The sequence below is a fragment of the Puma concolor genome, chromosome A2 (genome assembly GCF_028749965.1).
Source record: "Puma concolor isolate L17-30 chromosome A2, mPumCon1.1.hap2, whole genome shotgun sequence".
NCBI classification, from domain to species: Eukaryota; Metazoa; Chordata; class Mammalia; order Carnivora; family Felidae; genus Puma; species Puma concolor.
Window position 1 is genome coordinate 154,954,523 of NC_141668.1, and position 17,424 is coordinate 154,971,946.

Here is a 17,424-nt window from a genome sequence, read left to right on the forward strand (position 1 = left end):
CAGTGTCCCCAGCCTCCCTGAATCTGTTCCCTACTGAAGGTGGAGGGCATACGGTCCTCGGTGTGATTCCACTGCACCAGCCAGTGCTGCAGAAATTGCACAAGTGAGAGTGGCGGGTGAGCCACTTTCACATTGTGGCCCCATTACCCCTCGACCTACACGGATGGCACACATAGTTTCATCCGCAGGTCTCAGACAGAGTAGGTGTCCACGGGGCTGACCCTGTGATGAGCTGATGGGGAACTGCCTGCCTCGCGCCTCAGATGGCTTATTGCCCAACGGTTATGAGATGTGGATATGGTGGTGGTAGCCGAGCTGAGGAGAAGCACACTTCCCCTGGGGATCGCTTCTGAAGCCCCAGCCCGGGTGGCGCTCCCCAGCCTGTGCTGGCTTCACAGGCTGCTTCACCCGCTCCGCTGGGTTTTAGTTAGCTGAGGGCTTTGACATGCATTCTGGTGAATGAAATGAAGCCCCTAATTTTCACCCTCGCCTCTTTGCCCACTGAATTGGCTGAGGTGTCTTCATCGGTGGGAGGTTGTGCATGTTCCCAGAACTTACTTAGAGAGGCTTGGGCCCCAAATGTACTTTGGAGGTCAGTCAACCACATGGTTTGGTTGTTGGCCACCTAAAAGAACTTTCTCCTGCTGCCCTAATCCTTAGGCTCTTAGAGATACCAGGCATCTGGGAACCTGATGACAGAGGGTCCCTCTGTAAGTGCAGTGGGCTTGCCCTGTGCTCGCAGACACGACAGATGCCTTGTCCTATGTCCTGCACAGTTCCGGGACCAGGGGCCTGGAGGAGGTATGCCTGCAGGTGACCGACCTACTGCCTGGCCTCAGGAAGCTCCGGAACTTACTTCCTGAGCATGGGTGCCTGCTGCTATCCCCTGGGAACTTTTGGCAGAATGACCGGGAACGCTTCCATGCTGATCCTGACATCATCGGGACCATCCACCAGCATGAGCCCAAAACCCTACAGACCTCAGCCACGCTCAAAGGTACCCCAGGGCAGATTCCCTAGGGGCCCGCAAGGGGGCCTATTGGTCACTATGTCCTTTTTGATGGGTGCTCTGACAGATCAGGGTTACCCTATGTTTTTTAGGGTGTGGGAGGGGTCCTTGGCGGCTCTACGGCAGCTGCCTTTTTCTGTCAGTACCTCCTGGTTTCCATCTGCAGACTTGCTGTTTGGTGTTCCTGGGAAGTACAGCGGGGTGAGCCTCTACACCAGGAAGAGGATGGTCTCCTACACCATTACCCTGGTCTTCCAGCGCTACCATGCCAAGTAAGGCTGTCGGCTCGGGGCTCCTGGCTGGGAATGGTATGAAGCTTTGAGTAGTCCCTGTTCTGGTCTAGGGTGTCCAGAATGCCCCCCTGGGAACTTAGAGTTTTCAGGCCTCCTGTTGAAATGTTTCTCTCTCTTAGATTGAGGGATGCTGTCTTTTCACATTTGAGCGGGGTGACCTGACTCCTGGTTAAGAATAGGGACTAAGGCAGGGCTGGCAAATTTAGTGTCTTGATGCCTCCACTGGGCTTTCTTGAGCCTGTGGCAGGGGTCCCCAGTTGGAGACTAGTGAGCCTCATGTGGCCTCAGGCCTCCCCAGCAAAGTGCTGTAGGCAGCTCCCTAGCAAGGGAGAGAGTGCTTGAGATGCCTCCGGTTGGCTGTCCTGGTGGGTGTTTGGCATTGATAGGTTGGGAAAGGGACGTTGAGGAAGGAGCAGGGCAGGGTGGGGTGGGGGGCGCCTGAGACAACTTGAGAATTCTTCCAAGACCCCTTAGAGACTGCAAGGAAGTTCGGACACCACAGAAAAGCCCCCTCCAACATGGGGAGGAGGGAAGCCCTGATGGGCCTTCCTTTCAGGGATTGCCTTTGCCCCTGGCCCAAGAGGGCCGGTCCATCTATCCCACCTGCTCCATGACCAGGTTCCTGGGCAGCCTGCGGGCCCGTCTGATGCTCCTGCACCCTAGCCCCAACTGCACCCTTCGGGCGGAGAGCCTGGTCCACGTGCACTTCAAGGAGGAGATTGGCATCGCGGAACTCATCCCGCTTGTGACCACCTACATCATCTTGTTTGCTTACATCTACTTCTCTACGCGTAGGTCCAGAGCACAGAGGCTAGGGGCTTCCTCCAAGCTAAACGGGCATTCCAGACCGCCTGCTTCCCTGCCTCTGGAGGTGGCTTGGGGAGAGATGTCAGACATGCCCAGGGCTTCATCCCCCAGCAGAGTCTCAGGGGCTCGGGTGGGTCCATGGCTTTTCTGGATTCTCAGGAAAAGATCTTTCCTGGGTTAGGGTTCCCAAAAGACACACTCTTCCTCTGAGACTGGGAAGTATGAAGTATACATGGTCATCCTTTTCTTAGGTTAAACCAGGGACCGTCCCTTCCTCAGCTGTCAGGGCACACTCTACTCCTAGGAGCTCTGCACAGAAGGGCCCTGTGAGTCTGGTTCTGGGAGAGATGCAGCCCTGATGTGCCCTCTCTGCCCTCCAGGCAAGATCGACATGGTCAAGTCCAAGTGGGGGCTGGCTCTCGCTGCCGTGGTCACAGTGCTCAGCTCGCTGCTCATGTCTGTGGGGCTCTGCACACTCTTCGGCCTGACACCGACCCTCAACGGCGGGTAGGTCCCCACTAGGCTCCGCTGAGCTTCAGGGAGTACCCTCAGGCTGGAGAGCCCCTGGGCTTGCCGTTACCCTATATCTTCACGTTGTTATTTTGATATTTAAGAGGTACACTTTTTACCTTTGAGTTACTGGGTTTATATTCATATACGTGTATATGTAGTATATCTATATATACATATATATAGGCATGTGTGTGTACATACATGTGTGTATATGTGGAATGTGTATTCGTGTATGTGTATATGTGTGTATGCATATGTATACCCTTGTATTGCATGTGTGTGTGTGTATATAGGTGTCTGTGTGTTCACATATTACATATACTCCTGCATTCTACTCCTTGATGGCTTAAGGCACACACGGGTTTCCCCCCTTTTTTTTTTTTTTTTTTTTTTTTTTTTTACTATTAAAACATTTAAGTGACTAATAGAATAGGTCATTTCAGAGTAAGTTTTTAAAAGACCATAAGCACAGGGGCACCCAGGCGGCTCAGACAGTTGAGTGAGCGACTCTTGATTTTGGCTCAGGTCGTGATCTCATGGTTTGAACCCTGCATAAGCTCTGCACTGTCAGTGTGGGGCCTGTTTGGGATTCTCTGTCTCCCTCTCTCTCCGTTGTTCCCCTGCTTGCACTAGCATGCACTGTCTCTCTGTCTCTATCAAAAATAGATGGATAAACGTCATTTAAAAAAAAAAAAAAAGACACAAGCACACTTGAATTTGCCGCCTTTCCAATGATGTTTGCTTTCTTTTGTCCTTTATCTCCCAGTCGGCTGGAAGCCCTGTCTCCTAGGCCCCGCCCACCTGTCTGTTAGTGGTCACTGACTGGCTGTCCCCTCCCTGGCTTGTCAGGCCAGTTGCAGGAGCAGCAATGTTGTGTTCTCTGTTACTTCCCTTACTCGTAGAACACTTGCTTCCTTTCCTGAACCTGATGCTAACACCCCTCCCCCGTGGCTGGCTGCTGTGCCAGAGCCTCCTCAGAGCCCTCATTTCCACTGCCCCACAGCAGAGGTCCCATGAGGCACACACCTCAGCTGGTGCGCCCTGTTCATCTCCAGTGGTGTGAGCCTGTGGTCCCAGAGAGCTTAGTAGTCTCTCCAGACTCAGTCTCTCCAGAGCCGAGCAGGGCTTGGAGCTCCTCTCGTTCCGCTTCCACTTAGTCCCGATGGCTTGGCCTGCAGTGCTGCCGAGGGGTCCCGGCCAGCAGAGTCCTGTGTGGGAGAAGGCTGCTCCGACAGCTGGGGCCTCCTCTGGCCCTCCTTCCGCTGTGCTGCATTGTCAGAGGCAGGGATGCTTGCCGGCCTGAAAGCCGAGAACTGGGTAGGCAGAGGCCCTATGTAGCACAGCGGGGGAGTCTAGGGTTTCTGCTCTGTGCTTCTGGAAGTCACTCAGCTGCCTCTCACTACAGGCTTCAAACCCCACAGCCTTCCTGGGGCCCAAACCTGTTGAGAACCAGCCTGTGTTGGGGGCCCTCCTCAGCACTGTCCTCACCCTCTCCCTCTCTGTCCTCAGAGAGATTTTCCCCTACCTTGTGGTGGTTATTGGGTTAGAGAACGTGTTGGTGCTCACCAAGTCCGTGGTCTCGACCCCAGTGGACCTCGAGGTGAAGCTGCGCATTGCCCAAGGTAACACGGCCGGCTGTGGGGGTGCGCCAGGGCGGGCGGGCGGTCTGTGCTGGGCTTCCTCCTGCGGGGGAGATGGGGAGCCCCAGACGTCACCCTTGCTTTGCCCTCTAGTGTAATCTGGTGTGGGCCACCAGGCCTTGGCAGCTTGTTAGCGTGTGCCCTGAGGAACCAAAGAGTCGCTGGACTTTACCGTGTCCTGGTTCACATGTCAGTAAGAACACAAACTGGACTCTGCTGCGGGACTCGTGTGTTCAGTGGCCCTTTGTCCAGACTGGTACCTGGTGCTTTCTCTCCCTGCCACACTCCACCACACTAGGTCCAGGCTTCTGTGGCTGCTCACTTCAGAGACGCTGTCTCCACAACTGCCAGAAAAGGCCCCGTGGACTCAGTGCCAGGAGCTGGGGATCGGGGTTCTGAGGAAAGTGGGCAGGGAGCCTAGGCCTGAAAGTCTGAAGTGTTGCACTTCCTCCTCCGGACCCCAGGTCTGTGGGAACAAGGCCAAGGGTAGACTGTTTATTCATTCGAGGAACCTTCGTGAGCTCCTGTGAGAGGCCAGACCCTGCACTAGATGGGGAGCTCTGAGGATGTCAGGGGACATGGTGCCTTTCCCACCAGGGGCTCGCTATGGGGGAAGGGCTGGAGGAAGAACAGCTGACACTTCCATTGCTCGGGCCTCTGCCACGTGTGGGCAGGCACACTCACACCATGCCCGTGCTGACCGGACAGGACAATCCTGTGGAGGCCGGCTGTGCCAGAGTGGATGGCACTGCTCACCTTGGCACCCTGCCACTCCCTGCCTCTGTGCCCCCCCCTCGGCCCCTTCTTCATGGCGACTGTGCAGTGATGGCAGCACCTGGAGCCTGGGCCCCGGCAGCGTCCCGAGCCAGGGGCGCCGTGGTGGAGTCGCCGCCTCAGAAGGCTGGGCGCCCTCCCCGTGCCTCTCCCCTCTGAGGAGCACAAGGTTGTGCGCAGACGTGTGCTGGCCCCAAGGCCCTGTTGTTGTCCTCTGCAGGCCTAAGCAGCGAGAGCTGGTCCATCATGAAGAACATGGCCACAGAGCTGGGCATCATCCTCATTGGCTACTTCACCCTGGTGCCCGCCATCCAGGTAAGGCCCCGGGGCCCGCCACTCGGGTGAGCGCAGAAGCAGTTAACCAGTTCCCCAGATGTGCAGCTCTGTGCAGGGTGCACCCTTCTCAACACAGGCACCCTCACCTGGGAGATGGGACCTCTCTGCTGCCGGGATGGTGGTTCTGTGCACAGTGCTCCTGGCAGCCCTGGTTCAGAGGTTCTCAGCCCAGTTCCAGTCACACCTGTTTCTCTTTTCTCAGGCAGAAACATCGTGGGGTCCCTGAATCTGTGCCCTCCTCTTTCCTAGGCTTAGCCCTGACCCCCATATGTGGCCTCCAGACACATGGCCACCACCCATTGCTCAGAGTGGCTCCTCCTCTTGGCCAAGTGCCTCACTCAGCTGTGGGGCTGTGAGCAGGTGGAGGAGGACCTCCACTGGGCCAGAACCTGGACTCGATGACTGTTGCTTGAGGGGTTGACGGAAGGGAGTGATGTCCTCCCTGTCCTTCCCCAACGCTGGTGGGCCTACTGAGTTGTGGGGGTGAGCAGAGAACAGAGGGCTGCAGGCTTTTACCCAGAGGGCATCTGCAGGACATATTGCCATCTTGTGACATAGGAGCGGACTTGGCCACTGTGCCACCATGGGCTAGATCCCTCCTCTGCCCCCCAGATTCGAATGGCAGCTGTGGTGAAGGGCAGGGGAAGAAGGCTGAAATGTGAGCAGAGTTTGGGGAGCAGAGAGACTACCTTTATTCAGTTTCAAGGCAGAAATTAATTCCCTCCTGTCCTCTCGCCCACTTTGGTCCCTTGCAGTCACTGGCCAGGAAGCTTTCTGAGAGTCCTGATGATGGGTCAGCCTGGGCTCCAGGCAGGTGTTGGTCATAGCATTTGAGCAGGGCCAGGGGGTTAGTGGGGGAGGGCTTTTTGGGGGGCAGGCTGGTGGGGCTCAGAGCTTTCAAGATTGGACCAGGCCCTCTTCTCTCGGGGGATGGAAGATGTAGGGAAAGCTCACACCCTTCAGCCTTCTGTGCATAAAGGTGCATGGGGTCTCTGCTGCCCCCTGGTGGGGCAGTGGGAGCAGCTGGCACTGTCCCTCCTTGGCCACTCCCAGACTCAGAACTTACCAGCATCTCTTTTTTGCTGTGCTCTGCCTGCCACTGCCTTGCAGATTCTGAGGTGCCTGCAAGCAGGGAGCTGCTTCTCGGGTGCTAGGCCATGATGTCATCGTGTCCCCTCATCTCTGATTCCAGGAGTTCTGTCTCTTTGCTGTTGTGGGCCTGGTGTCAGACTTCTTCCTTCAGATGCTGTTTTTCACCACTGTCCTGTCCATTGACATTCGCCGAATGGAGGTAGGAGTGGGCTGTGCCTTGCCCCACCAGCCTCCCCCCTGGCCCTCGCCATGCTCAGGGCTTGGGGAGAGAGCAGTGCGGGCTTTGGTCAGGGGCAGTCCCCCGCCTCCTGTGCAGCCTTGAGCCCTGACTACCGTGCTCCCAACAGCTAGCAGACCTGAACAAGCGGTTGCCCTCTGAGGCCTGCCTGCCCCCAGCAAAGCCAGTGGGGCGGCCGGCACGCTTTGAGCGTCAGCTGGCTGTGCGGCCGTCCACACCCCACACCATCACACTGCAACCGTCGTCCTTCCGAAACCTGCGGCTCCCGAAGAGGCTGCGTGTCATCTACTTCCTGGCCCGCACTCGCCTGGCACAGCGCCTTATCATGGTACCTGCCACCCCTGCCCTGCCCTTCGAGGGCCAGCACTCAGTTCCCTCCAGACTCTTGCACTTTGCCTTGGAGGTGGGGGTGCTCCTTAGGCCATCATGGCCCCATGAAGCCTGACTTTGGGAGGCTGCCCACCGTACCTTCCTGGCCAGACCCTGGTGGCTTCTGAGGTGAAGCCTATCTCTGGGAGAAGCAGCCCCGGGGGCATCAGGTAGAAGAGTCCTCATCTCCCAAGAGGGACCCAGGACAGGAGCCTGGTAGACAGGGCGGAACCACCATGGTTGGAACTACCATGGTTCCCTGAGCAGGGTTTCCCTGCTACATAGTGCGCAGGCATCAGAAAATTCTGGCCCAAATAATTCACTGGCTGGACTGGGGAGCGGCAGAGGAGCAGGGCTGGCCGTTGGCCAGCCGTGGTGCCCCCATGGAGCTACAGTGAGAGGGAGCAGGACTGAGGTCCTCTGAGGATGGGCGCACCCATAAGTGTCTCTGGAACAGGTCAGCCAGCCCGTCCTTCTTGCTGTGCTGACCATGGGAATGGTGGCCACTTTTTGATATGGGGGTTGGGGAAGTTCTGAGGATGCTCTTTGTATTTCTAGGCCAGGAAACCCAAACTGTGACCGTGGAAAGGGAACTAGGTCCCTTTAATGGCAGTTGGCCCAGGTGGTAGTGAAAGGACATGACCAGGCAGAAGGGAAGACAGATTGGGGCCTGTGTCCTCTCCCCATCCCCAGACGTGAGGTCCCTGTGCTGCTGCTTCCTGGCACGACGGCCAATGCTGCCGGGGCTCGGGGCCACCCAGAGGCCACACTAAGCACCCACTGCCCCCTGTAGGCTGGCACGGTTGTCTGGATCGGCATCCTGGTGTACACGGACCCGGCAGGGCTGCGTACCTACCTTGCCGCGCAGGTGACAGAACAGAGCCCGCTGGGCGAGGGCGCCCTGACTCCCATGCCCGTGCCTAGCGGCGTGCTGCCTGCCAGCCACCCGGACCCTGCCTTCTCCATCTTCCCTGCTGATGCCCCTAAGTTGTCCGAGAACCAGACGTTGCTGGGAGAGCCACCCGAGCCTGGGGGTCCAGCAGAGGGCGCCCAGGACAGCCCAGTGCCAGAGGTAACCTGGGGGCCTGAGGATGAGGAACTTTGGAGGAAACTCTCCTTCCGCCACTGGCCTACGCTCTTCAGCTACTACAACATCACCCTGGCCAAGAGGTGAGCTGGGCTGTGCCAGGTGCCACCTCCCCACTCGGTGTCAGCTCACCCGCTCCAGAGGGGGAGACCCACTGGTTTGAATTCTGCATTTCCTTTCAGAAAAACAGCATAGGGTTGTGAGGTAGGAACTAGGGCTCAAGTCAGCAGCATTGCGCTGTGCTCCAGGGAGTCCCAGGCCGCTGCCAGCCCCTGGGCTGGAATGAGATCGACTCGCGCGGGCCTTCCCCCGCTCTGTGCCACGATGGGTGGTGGGGGTGGCCGGCATTCGGTGGCGGCAGTATGGGTACTGCTGCCTGTACCAGAGCAGGGTTGGGTGCCCTGAGCTGGGCCGGGAGGGAAGGGCTCTGTACCGCCCCCACCCACCCAAGACCGTCCCCAGAGGGTGGGCTTGGAGTCCCGCAGGTTGAGCCAGTCTGCCTGGCAAGCGGGGAAGGCCCTTCTGAAGGCACCCTGCCGACCGCGCCCCCCTCCCCCGCCCTCCCCCAGGTACATCAGCCTGCTGCCCGTCATCCCGGTCACGCTGCGCCTCAACCCCAGGGAGGCCCTGGAGGGGCGGCACCCTCAGGACGGCCGCAGCGCTTGGCCCCCGCGGCGGCCCGGGCTGGGTGGGCCCTGGGAGGCCGGTCCCAGGGCGCCGGGGACGGCGCAGGCCCACGGCGACGTCACCCTGTACAAGTAAGGCCCGCGGGGGGGGGTCGGCGGGGGGGGGGGGTGGTCGGCGGGGGCTGGCGGCGCGCCTAACTACGTTCCCACCCGCGCAGGGTGGCGGCGCTCGGCCTGGCGGCCGGCATGGTGCTCGTGCTGTTGCTGCTCTGCCTCTACCGCGTGCTCTGCCCGCGCAACTACGGGCAGCCCGGCAGCGGGCCCGGCCGGCGGCGGCGCGGGGAGCTGCCCTGCGACGACTACGGCTACGCGCCGCCGGAGACGGAGATCGTGCCGCTGGTGCTGCGCGGGCACCTCATGGTGAGCGCTGCGGGCCGGGGGGGCGGGGGCGGGGCCTGGTGAGCGCTGCGGGCCGGGGGGCGGGGCCGGGGCCAGGTTCTGCCCATGCCCACGTGCCCCGTCCCCGCAGGACATCGAATGTCTGGCCAGCGACGGCATGCTGCTGGTGAGCTGCTGCTTGGCGGGCCACGTCTGTGTGTGGGACGCGCAGACCGGGGACTGCCTCACGCGCATCCCGCGCCCGGGGTAGGTGCCCGGCCCCACCCGTGCCCCACCCGTGCCCCACCCTCCTCCCACACTCCCTGCCCGTCACCCCCTTCCGTCCTCACTCTGTCATCCCGGCCCCCCCCCCCCGACAGGCAGCGCCGCGACAGTGGTGTTGGCAGCGCGTTCGAGGCTCAGGAGAGCTGGGAACGGCTGTCCGACAGCGGGAAGGGGGGCCCGGAGGAGCCGGGGGACAGCCCTCCTCTGCGGCACCGCCCCCGGGGCCCTCCACCGCCCGCCCTCTTCGGGGACCAGCCAGACCTCACCTGCCTGATCGACACCAACTTTTCGGCGCAGCCTAGGCTCTTGGAACCCGCGCAGCCCGAACCCCGGCACCGGGCCGGCTGCAGCCGTGCTCGTGACGGCCCGGGCTATGACTTCAGCCGCCTGGTGCAGCGCGTGTACCAGGAGGATGGCTTGGCGCCGGGGCCCGCGCCAGCCCTGCGCCCGCCCTCCCCTGGGCCCGGGCCGCCCCTGACCCCTGAGGAGGACGGGGTCTGTCCTCCTGAGAAGGGCTCCCCGTCCCTGGCCTGGGCTCCCAGCGCAGACGGCTCCATCTGGAGCTTGGAGCTGCAGGGCAGCCTTATCGTGGTGGGGCGGAGCAGCGGCCGCCTGGAGGTGGGCAGGGACCCCGGGAGTGGGCAGAGGGCAGTCCCCACGCGGCTTTGAGGGCCTCCCCGGCCCACAGGTGCTCACCGCCTCTGGGCCTGCAGGTGTGGGACGCCATCGAGGGCACGCTGTGCTGCAGCAGTGAGGAGGTGTCCTCGGGTATCACTGCCCTCGTCTTCCTAGACAAGAGGTGAGAGCACTGGGCTGCTTGCCCTGTCCCTAGATGTTCCCTTCCTCGTCCCTTCCCGGTACTCAGCCCCACATCTGTGAACAGGGGGTAAACCACACAGTGGGAGGTGACCACTAAAGCCCTCAGAATAGGCCCTTGACCACTGTGACAGCATGCAAGAGGGAAACCACAGAGTTTTCTTTCCCCCATTAGCCTATCACTGCTGACCTGATCCGGTCTTGGCTGCATTTTCAGTGGCAGAAAAATGCTTTTTCAGCAGAATTTTTGTGTGAAAACTTCCCTTCCTGGTTGGTGCTGGACACCTCCCTCGCCTCCTTCCTTGGCATGCCTGTTGGCTGTGGGTGCTCCCTGGACTCCACCTGCTCACACTGCCTGTGGGCCCGGCCACCAGAGCTTTTGCTCCCTGTTCTGGGCTGATAAACCCAGGTCTCGCTGCGACCAGATGCCTCCTCAGCACTTCACCTGTCCGTCCGTGCTGGCCCTGCCCTCCGGGGTCCCTGATATCTAAGCTAGAGCCTTTTTCTTCTCGGGGCCAGGGTACCCATTGCCCTTAGCGCTCAGGTTCTGGTGGGTGCTGTTGTTATTTTTGCCCCGTTAGGCTGTGCTTGCAAAGGCCATGGCTGATACCCTCCCCTCCAGCCTGGCCAAGTTCTTTGGGTCCCTTCACACTTGTAAATTCTTCCCCGCTGTTTGTTTCATCAGGTTTAGGGAAGGCCCCCAGGTCTCGGCTGAGCCCCCTCTGACACGATACTTTTGCAGGCTTTGGCTCAGGCCCTTCAAAGTCAGGGCTTGTAGGCCGTTTGCTGGAGTAAGATTTAATTTTTTTTTTTACTTTTTTTTTTTTTTAAGTTTATTTTTGAGAGCGACAGAGACCCAGAGCTCGAGCAGGGGAGGGGCAGAGAGAGAGGGAGACAGAATCTGAAGGAGGCTCCAGACTCTGAGCTGTCAGCATGGGGCTCAGACGCTCAACCAAGTGAGCCACCCCTATTTTGTTTTTTAAAAATTTTTAATATTTATTTTTGAGAGACAGCAAATAGGGGAGGGGCAGAGGGAGAGGCTGACAGAGAACCCGATGAAGGAGCTCCAACCCACAAACCAGGAGATCATGCATGACCTGAGCCAAAGTCATGCTCAACCAACTGAGCAAGATTTTTTTTTTTTTTTTAATGTTTTTATTTTTGAGACAGAGCATGAGCAGGGGAGGGGCAGAGAGATGGGGAGACACAGAATCCGAAGCAGGCTCCAGGCTCTGAGCTGTCAGCACAGAGCTCGATGCGGGGCTTGAACTCACTAGCTGTGAGATCGTGACCTGAGCTGAAGTCGGACGCTCCACCAACTAAGATTTTAAACTCCTGGAGTTTAAAATCCAACCCCTGGAGTAAGATTTTAAACTCCATTCACTTTGAGGTTTTGGGGCCACTGGGCAAATGCCCCCACCTCTGCTTAGGAATTCCTGGGCTGTGAAGAAAATCTTTTCTTTGTGAAAAAGGACGTAGAGTGGGTGGTACTTGGACTGAAGCTGCTTTAAGAGGGGACGCCCAACAGTACCTCCTGTGGCTCCGACACACAGCCTCTCCTTGGGGCTGATTTCCCCTCAGAAGCCCCTCCGTGAGCTCCAGGCCATGGAGGGGAACCCCACCCAGCATGTGCTTGTTTTTTTAACTTCTGGTCTCACATGATGTTCTCCAGGTACCACCTCACACACTATCCCTCGTGACTACCCTGTAAGGTGGGCAGTTGTCCCCATTTCACAGATGAAGAAACTGAGACACAGAACAGAACTGTAACCTGGGTCCCTCGACTTCAGCATGTTCCCCAGCCCCTGCACTTGCCTCTTGGTCATGGTCCCTACGTCTGGTGGAGTTGACCTGGCGGGTGCCCACAGTGCTCGGCCCCGGGCCTGGGCGTTCTGAGGGAGAGCCATCAGCAGCCACTCTTTTCCAGGATCGTGGCTGCCCGGCTCAACGGTTCCCTCGATTTCTTCTCCTTGGAGACCGGCACTGCCCTCAGCCCCCTGCAGTTCCGAGGTCAGAGGGCCCAGGCTGGGTGGCTGAGTGCGTGCACCTGGCGGGCGGAGTGTGGTGGCTGCCTGCACGGTGTCTTCTTGGAGATCCCTGACTGGGCCTCTCGTCCCCAGGGCGGAGCAGTTCCCCCGCATCCCCTGTGTACAGCAGCAGTGACACGGTAACGTGTCGCCTGACCCACACCGTGCCCTGTGCACACCAGAAACCCATCACGGCCCTGAAGGCGGCAGCTGGGCGCCTCGTGACTGGGAGTCAAGACCACACGCTGAGAGTGAGTCGGCTCCATCTCTTGGGTGCTGGGTGGCCTGCCACAGGTGATGGGGGGCATCCGGGGGTCAGCCAGGGAGGGGATGCAGGAGGGACTTCCTGGCCCACATGTAATTGGGAAAACGCCAGAGGTCAGAACCTGATGCCCGTCCCTGCCCCAGGTGTTCCGTCTGGAGGACTCGTGTTGCCTCTTCACCCTGCAGGGCCACTCGGGGGCCATCACAACTGTGTACATTGATCAGGTGAGGGGGCCCTGTGTGGGGTGCAGGGATGCCAAGCCATGGGTTTTGTTTCTGACTCTCAGCAGCTGGCTCTCAGAACCTTCTGGGAAGCAGTGAGGATCCCTACTCCCAGGGCACCGGGACACCCTTGGGTCCAAAGGTGTTCCACCGGTGACCCGGCTCCCTTGGGCCTATTCCTTTAGACCATGGTGCTGGCCAGTGGAGGACAAGATGGGGCCATCTGCCTGTGGGATGTACTGACTGGCAGCCGGGTCAGCCACATGTTCGCTCACCGTGGGGATGTCACCTCCCTCACCTGCACCACCTCCTGCGTCATCAGTAGTGGTCTGGATGACCTCATCAGCATCTGGGACCGTAGCACAGGCATCAAGCTCTATTCCATTCAGCAGGTGGGCACATTGGGGGCCACAGAACTGTTGGTATTGTAGAGAGGGATTCAAGACACTAAGTTATCCTGTCTTTGCCTCTAGGACCTGGGCTGTGGAGCAAGCTTGGGTGTCATCTCTGACAACTTGCTGGTGACTGGCGGCCAGGGCTGTGTCTCCTTTTGGGACCTAAACTACGGGGACCTGTTACAGACTGTCTACCTGGGGAAGAACAGTGAGGCCCAGCCCACCCGCCAGATCCTGGTGCTGGACAATGCCGCCATCGTCTGCAACTTTGGCAGCGAGCTCAGTCTGGTATATGTACCCTCCGTGCTGGAGAAGCTGGACTGAGGGGGGGGGGCAGGAGCTGCGGTGCAGAGTCTTCTGGAAGCTGCCTCTAGAACTGTTCTGCCTCGTTGACTGTACTATTAAAGGTTTTTTTGGTTTTTTTTTTTTTTTAATCCCATCTGTCACGGGCCTTTCAAACCACTTGCATCTTCCCCTCGAACTGCTCCATCATTTCTGCGTGCCCTCCGTGTGCCTGAACCCCAGCACTTAGTCACATGCCTCTGAGAGCTGCTCCAGGCAGGAGCTGTACACGACTGTAAAGGGGCGGTTACAGGAGCAGTCCAGCAAGCCAGTGCTAAAGGCCTTCTTTCTTAACCTTTCCGAGGTGGGGAGACCCCACTGTCGTCCTCCTACCTGTCCACGTCCAAGCTTGCTAAGAGGTTCCGGCTCCCTCCCTAAGGCAGCAGTGGGCAGACACCGGCCACAGAACGGGTTGGTTGATTACTTTAATAGCAAAGAGCTGAAAAATGTCAGGTCCCACAAAGGAGAACTTGACCCAAGGGCCGCGATACGTCTCAACCCCACAGGGGTGTGGGCTGGGCCAGGTAGGGCTGAAGGCAGTGGGAATGGGAGTGCGAGGCCAGGCCCACCTGAGAGGCCCTGCTAGGCATGGGCAGACCGGCGTGGGAGATGATGTGGAGGAAAAACCGGGTAGGCAAAGCCTGTTCAGGTCTTGTTGAGCGTCCAGAGCGGATCCAGAAGGCTAAGGGGGTCATCGGTGGGCCTGGCAGCACGCAGACCCTGCCCATTATGGGCCTGCAGAAAGTTCTGCTTGCTCATCCGCTGCTTTCCTCGCAAGGAGCTGTCCAGGGAGAAGGCCTCCGGAGTTAGGGAGGCCAACAGCTCCAGGGAGGAAGAGGGGGGCCCCAGGCTGGGAGGCGCAGGTGCTGGCTGTTCCTCCTCAGGCTGGGGGACCTCGGGCAGCGGTGAAGAGAGAGGGGGTGGGGGGGAGGAGGAGGGGAGCTGGGCAGACTCCGGGAGGCTGGCTGGCGGCAGGCCTGGGGGCTCTACAGGGGCAGGGAGGCCGGCAGCCGGAGAATCCAGGCCCCCAGCAGGCCGAATGCTGAGCTTGGCAATGGTGGCCTGGATGGAGCTGATGGGCACGTCTCCACCGAGAACCAGGTCCTGGGAGTCCTGAGGAAGGTGATTCTGTGGAGACAGAAGCACGTGAAAACGAGTCCACGGGGCTGTGGCCGGCCCAGCCGCCCCCAGGGGCACCTTCCTCACCTTCTGACTGCTGCCTGTGCCGGCCGGAGCCCTGCCCGGAGGGGGCACACCGTGGCGCTGCAGCACTTGCTCCACGTGTCTCACCACCGCCTCGTGGCAGAACCTGAGGTGCAGCTGCAGCGGTGCCCCCGGCCCGGTCAGCTAGGCGGGGCCTCGTCACCCCCGGGGCAGGCCCCCCGCCCCGTCCAGCGCCCACCGGCCCAGCCCCTTACTTTCTCCTGCAGCATGTGTTTCCTCTGCTGCCGCATGCGCCGCACCAGCCGGGGCAGCTCGGGGATCCCATTTCCGGCCTCTACCTCCTGCACAGCCGCGTAGAGCAGCGCAAAGGCCCCGGTCCGGCCCACCCCGGAGCTGCAGCGGGAAGGGGGCGTGAGGCCGGGGCCGGAGTCCCCCGCGGGCAAGTGCCCGCTCCCCGCTCCGTGCCTTACCTGCAGTGCACGATGACCGGCGTGTGCAGGGGCCGCTGATGCAGGTAGTGCGCGTGCACCTCCTGGATGAAGCGCAGCAAGTTGCTGGGGCTGTCGGGCAGGCCTCTGCGGGGGTGGGGGCAGGACCCGTGAGCCGGAGGGGGACCCCATCCGACGCCCCGACCGTCCCCACCCCGGGGCAGCAGACGCACAACTCGGGCCACGTGGGGAAGTGGAGGTGCACGAGCGAGCGCTTGAGGCTCTGGTCGCGGAACTGCAGGCTCAGCACGCGCTCCACGTGGGTCTCGGTGGCGCGGACGCTGCTCAGCGCCAGGCTCAGGGCACCGTGCACCATGGGCTGGCCCCTCTCAGTGGGGAAATAGCGTGCCACCTTTTGCTGAGAGAAAACAGATGAGGCAGTTAGGGCTCTTTGCAGGGTCCTTCTTGGGCACCCCCCGCCCCTTCTTACCTTCTCCGGCACCCCTCCCTCCCCCCTTACCTTCTCCATCTCAGCCTCAGACACCAGCATGACAATGACTGACACCTTCTGCTCGTGCACCATGAGCCAGAAGTCAGCGGCTGTGCCGGGCAGTGGTGCCTGGGTGGCCACCAAGGGCGGGCAGTACGGCGAGAGCCCCTCCACGCGGCTGGCGTTGATGTAGTCATCCTTGCCCGAGCGCAGCACCACGCGGTTACTGTCGTAGGGCATGACGTCCTGGTGCCGGTTCTTCAGCGAGTAGCAGCGCGCGATGGCAATGGACCGGCCCCGGGCGTCCTGTTCCTGTGCTTCCTGCAGCTCTCGCCACACGGCGTCCAGAGCCCCTGCGTCGCCCAGCTGGCCCCTGAAGGCCTCCAGCTCCTGCTGCAACTGCTGCAGCCTCTCGGGGCGCTCGTAGGGGTCCCGCTCAATCAGCCGCAGGGCCTGTGGCCGGCGGCCCTCAGCCGCGTCCACCTTCGTAGGCTGCAGCAGGGGCTGCCCACCCCCGGGGGGCTGTGCGCCCCCGTGCTGACTCTCAGGGCTGGAGGAGAGCAGGTCCGCGGTCGCGGTGCCCCGGCGCGCGCACGGGGGCGGCTCTGCTGCGGGGGGCTGAGGAGGTACTGGGCCAGGCCCCGGTGATGGGGCCGGAGAAGGCACCAGGTGGGGGTTGGGCGGGGGCTGGCCAGCAGGTGAGGGACCTCGAATGGAGAGAGGGGCTGCCTGGGGGCCCAGAGGCCGGGAGGAAGGGGCAGGACCATATGCCAAGGTGGGATGGGGAGACTGAGGTGGCCCAGGGCTGGGGAAGGGCAGAGCCCCTGAATGGGGGGGCAGAGGGTCCTGAGAGGGGCCCGGGTAGAGCTGTGTGTGCAGGGGCGGCGTTGGCTGTCCCAGGACACCAGGCTGAGGGGTAAAGGGATAGGGAGGCTGGGGGGGCTGGGGGGGCTGGGAGGGCTGGAGGGGTACCCGCCCTGGAGCCTGGGGTGGGAAGAGGTTCGGATGCTGGAGTGGAAGGGGCTGCTGGGGGGGCTGGGGCCCAAATGCTACTCCTGTGGGATGAGGCTGGGGCCCCACCCTCGGGGCTGGAAAACCTGGGGGAATCCCAGGAGGAAAGTGGTGCTGGGCAGGGGGAGCTGTGAGGGGTTGCTTGGTCCCCAGAGGGTAGGTGTAGGGTGCAGGGAGCAGTTGTGGCTGCGGTGGGGACACCGGGAAGCAGGGCTGGGGAGGAGCAGGGCTAGGGTTTGGCCGTGGTGCCGTGTGGCTGGAGATGGGGGCCTGGATGCTATCTACCGTGGTGGTGGCTGGCCGAACCCCCATGGCCAACTCGGGGCCCGAAAACTGGGGAGGTGGGGCTGAGGGTAGACCTGCCACCGGTGGGGGTGGCCCTACCCCTGCATAGGGGCCGCTCACCACGCCGTGCTGTGGGGAGGATCGGGGCACGAGGCCCAGCTCCGGTGTGTAGGCAGGGGCCGGGTAGAGGGCAGGTCCGGGGGCCATGGCCACTGCAGGGTGTCCTGGGGCCTGGGGGACCCTGGGTGGCAATACCTGGGTGTGGCCCGAGTAGGCACCAGGAGGTAAGGGTCCTGAGAGATAGTGGGGTCCCGGGCCTGCAACACTGGGGAAGGGGCCGGGAGGAAAGTGGAGAGGGGCGGCGGCTCCCAAGTAGGTGTCGGGTGGCCGTGGGCCGGCCACCATGTCTGGAGGCAGGCTGCGCAGCTCTTCAGGCAGGTCTCCTGTCTCTACCACCTCTCCTTCCTCCCTCCGGGGCAGCAGTGGCTTCGGGGCGGTGGGCCGTGGGGGTGGCTTCTTCTTCAGCTCCCTGC

The 17,424-nt window shown here is 61.0% G+C and overlaps 2 protein-coding genes across 5 annotated transcripts in view; one reads left to right on the forward strand and one right to left on the reverse strand.

The window, feature by feature from the left end:
- The window catches only part of SCAP (SREBF chaperone), a 70,477-nt gene extending 56,884 nt beyond the window's left edge, over nt 1-13,593 (forward strand). For both annotated transcript variants that reach the window (XM_086698357.1, XM_086698358.1), the window contains exons 5-23: nt 777-997; nt 1,176-1,281; nt 1,921-2,093; nt 2,490-2,616; nt 4,132-4,244; nt 5,257-5,351; nt 6,565-6,663; nt 6,812-7,030; nt 7,865-8,241; nt 8,728-8,916; nt 9,003-9,204; nt 9,314-9,429; nt 9,543-10,065; nt 10,161-10,246; nt 12,191-12,273; nt 12,384-12,541; nt 12,699-12,779; nt 12,962-13,168; nt 13,250-13,593. In XM_086698357.1, the coding sequence (XP_086554483.1) occupies nt 777-997; nt 1,176-1,281; nt 1,921-2,093; nt 2,490-2,616; nt 4,132-4,244; nt 5,257-5,351; nt 6,565-6,663; nt 6,812-7,030; nt 7,865-8,241; nt 8,728-8,916; nt 9,003-9,204; nt 9,314-9,429; nt 9,543-10,065; nt 10,161-10,246; nt 12,191-12,273; nt 12,384-12,541; nt 12,699-12,779; nt 12,962-13,168; nt 13,250-13,495 (3,421 nt within the window). In that variant the 3' untranslated portion in view covers nt 13,496-13,593. The remainder of the gene's footprint in view (nt 1-776; nt 998-1,175; nt 1,282-1,920; nt 2,094-2,489; nt 2,617-4,131; nt 4,245-5,256; nt 5,352-6,564; nt 6,664-6,811; nt 7,031-7,864; nt 8,242-8,727; nt 8,917-9,002; nt 9,205-9,313; nt 9,430-9,542; nt 10,066-10,160; nt 10,247-12,190; nt 12,274-12,383; nt 12,542-12,698; nt 12,780-12,961; nt 13,169-13,249) is intronic.
- A 332-nt stretch (nt 13,594-13,925) lies between these two features.
- The window catches only part of PTPN23 (protein tyrosine phosphatase non-receptor type 23), a 35,902-nt gene continuing 32,403 nt past the window's right edge, over nt 13,926-17,424 (reverse strand). For 2 of the 3 annotated variants that reach the window (XM_086698364.1, XM_025916154.2), the window contains 6 exons: nt 15,626-17,420; nt 15,339-15,523; nt 15,148-15,252; nt 14,932-15,070; nt 14,720-14,833; nt 13,926-14,641 (listed from right to left, as the gene is read on the reverse strand). In XM_086698364.1, the coding sequence (XP_086554490.1) occupies nt 14,159-14,641; nt 14,720-14,833; nt 14,932-15,070; nt 15,148-15,252; nt 15,339-15,523; nt 15,626-17,420 (2,821 nt within the window). In that variant the 3' untranslated portion in view covers nt 13,926-14,158. Of the gene's footprint in view, nt 14,834-14,931; nt 15,071-15,147; nt 15,253-15,338; nt 15,524-15,625; nt 17,421-17,424 lie in introns of all 3 variants that reach the window. The other variant, XM_086698362.1, reaches the window with a different exon arrangement.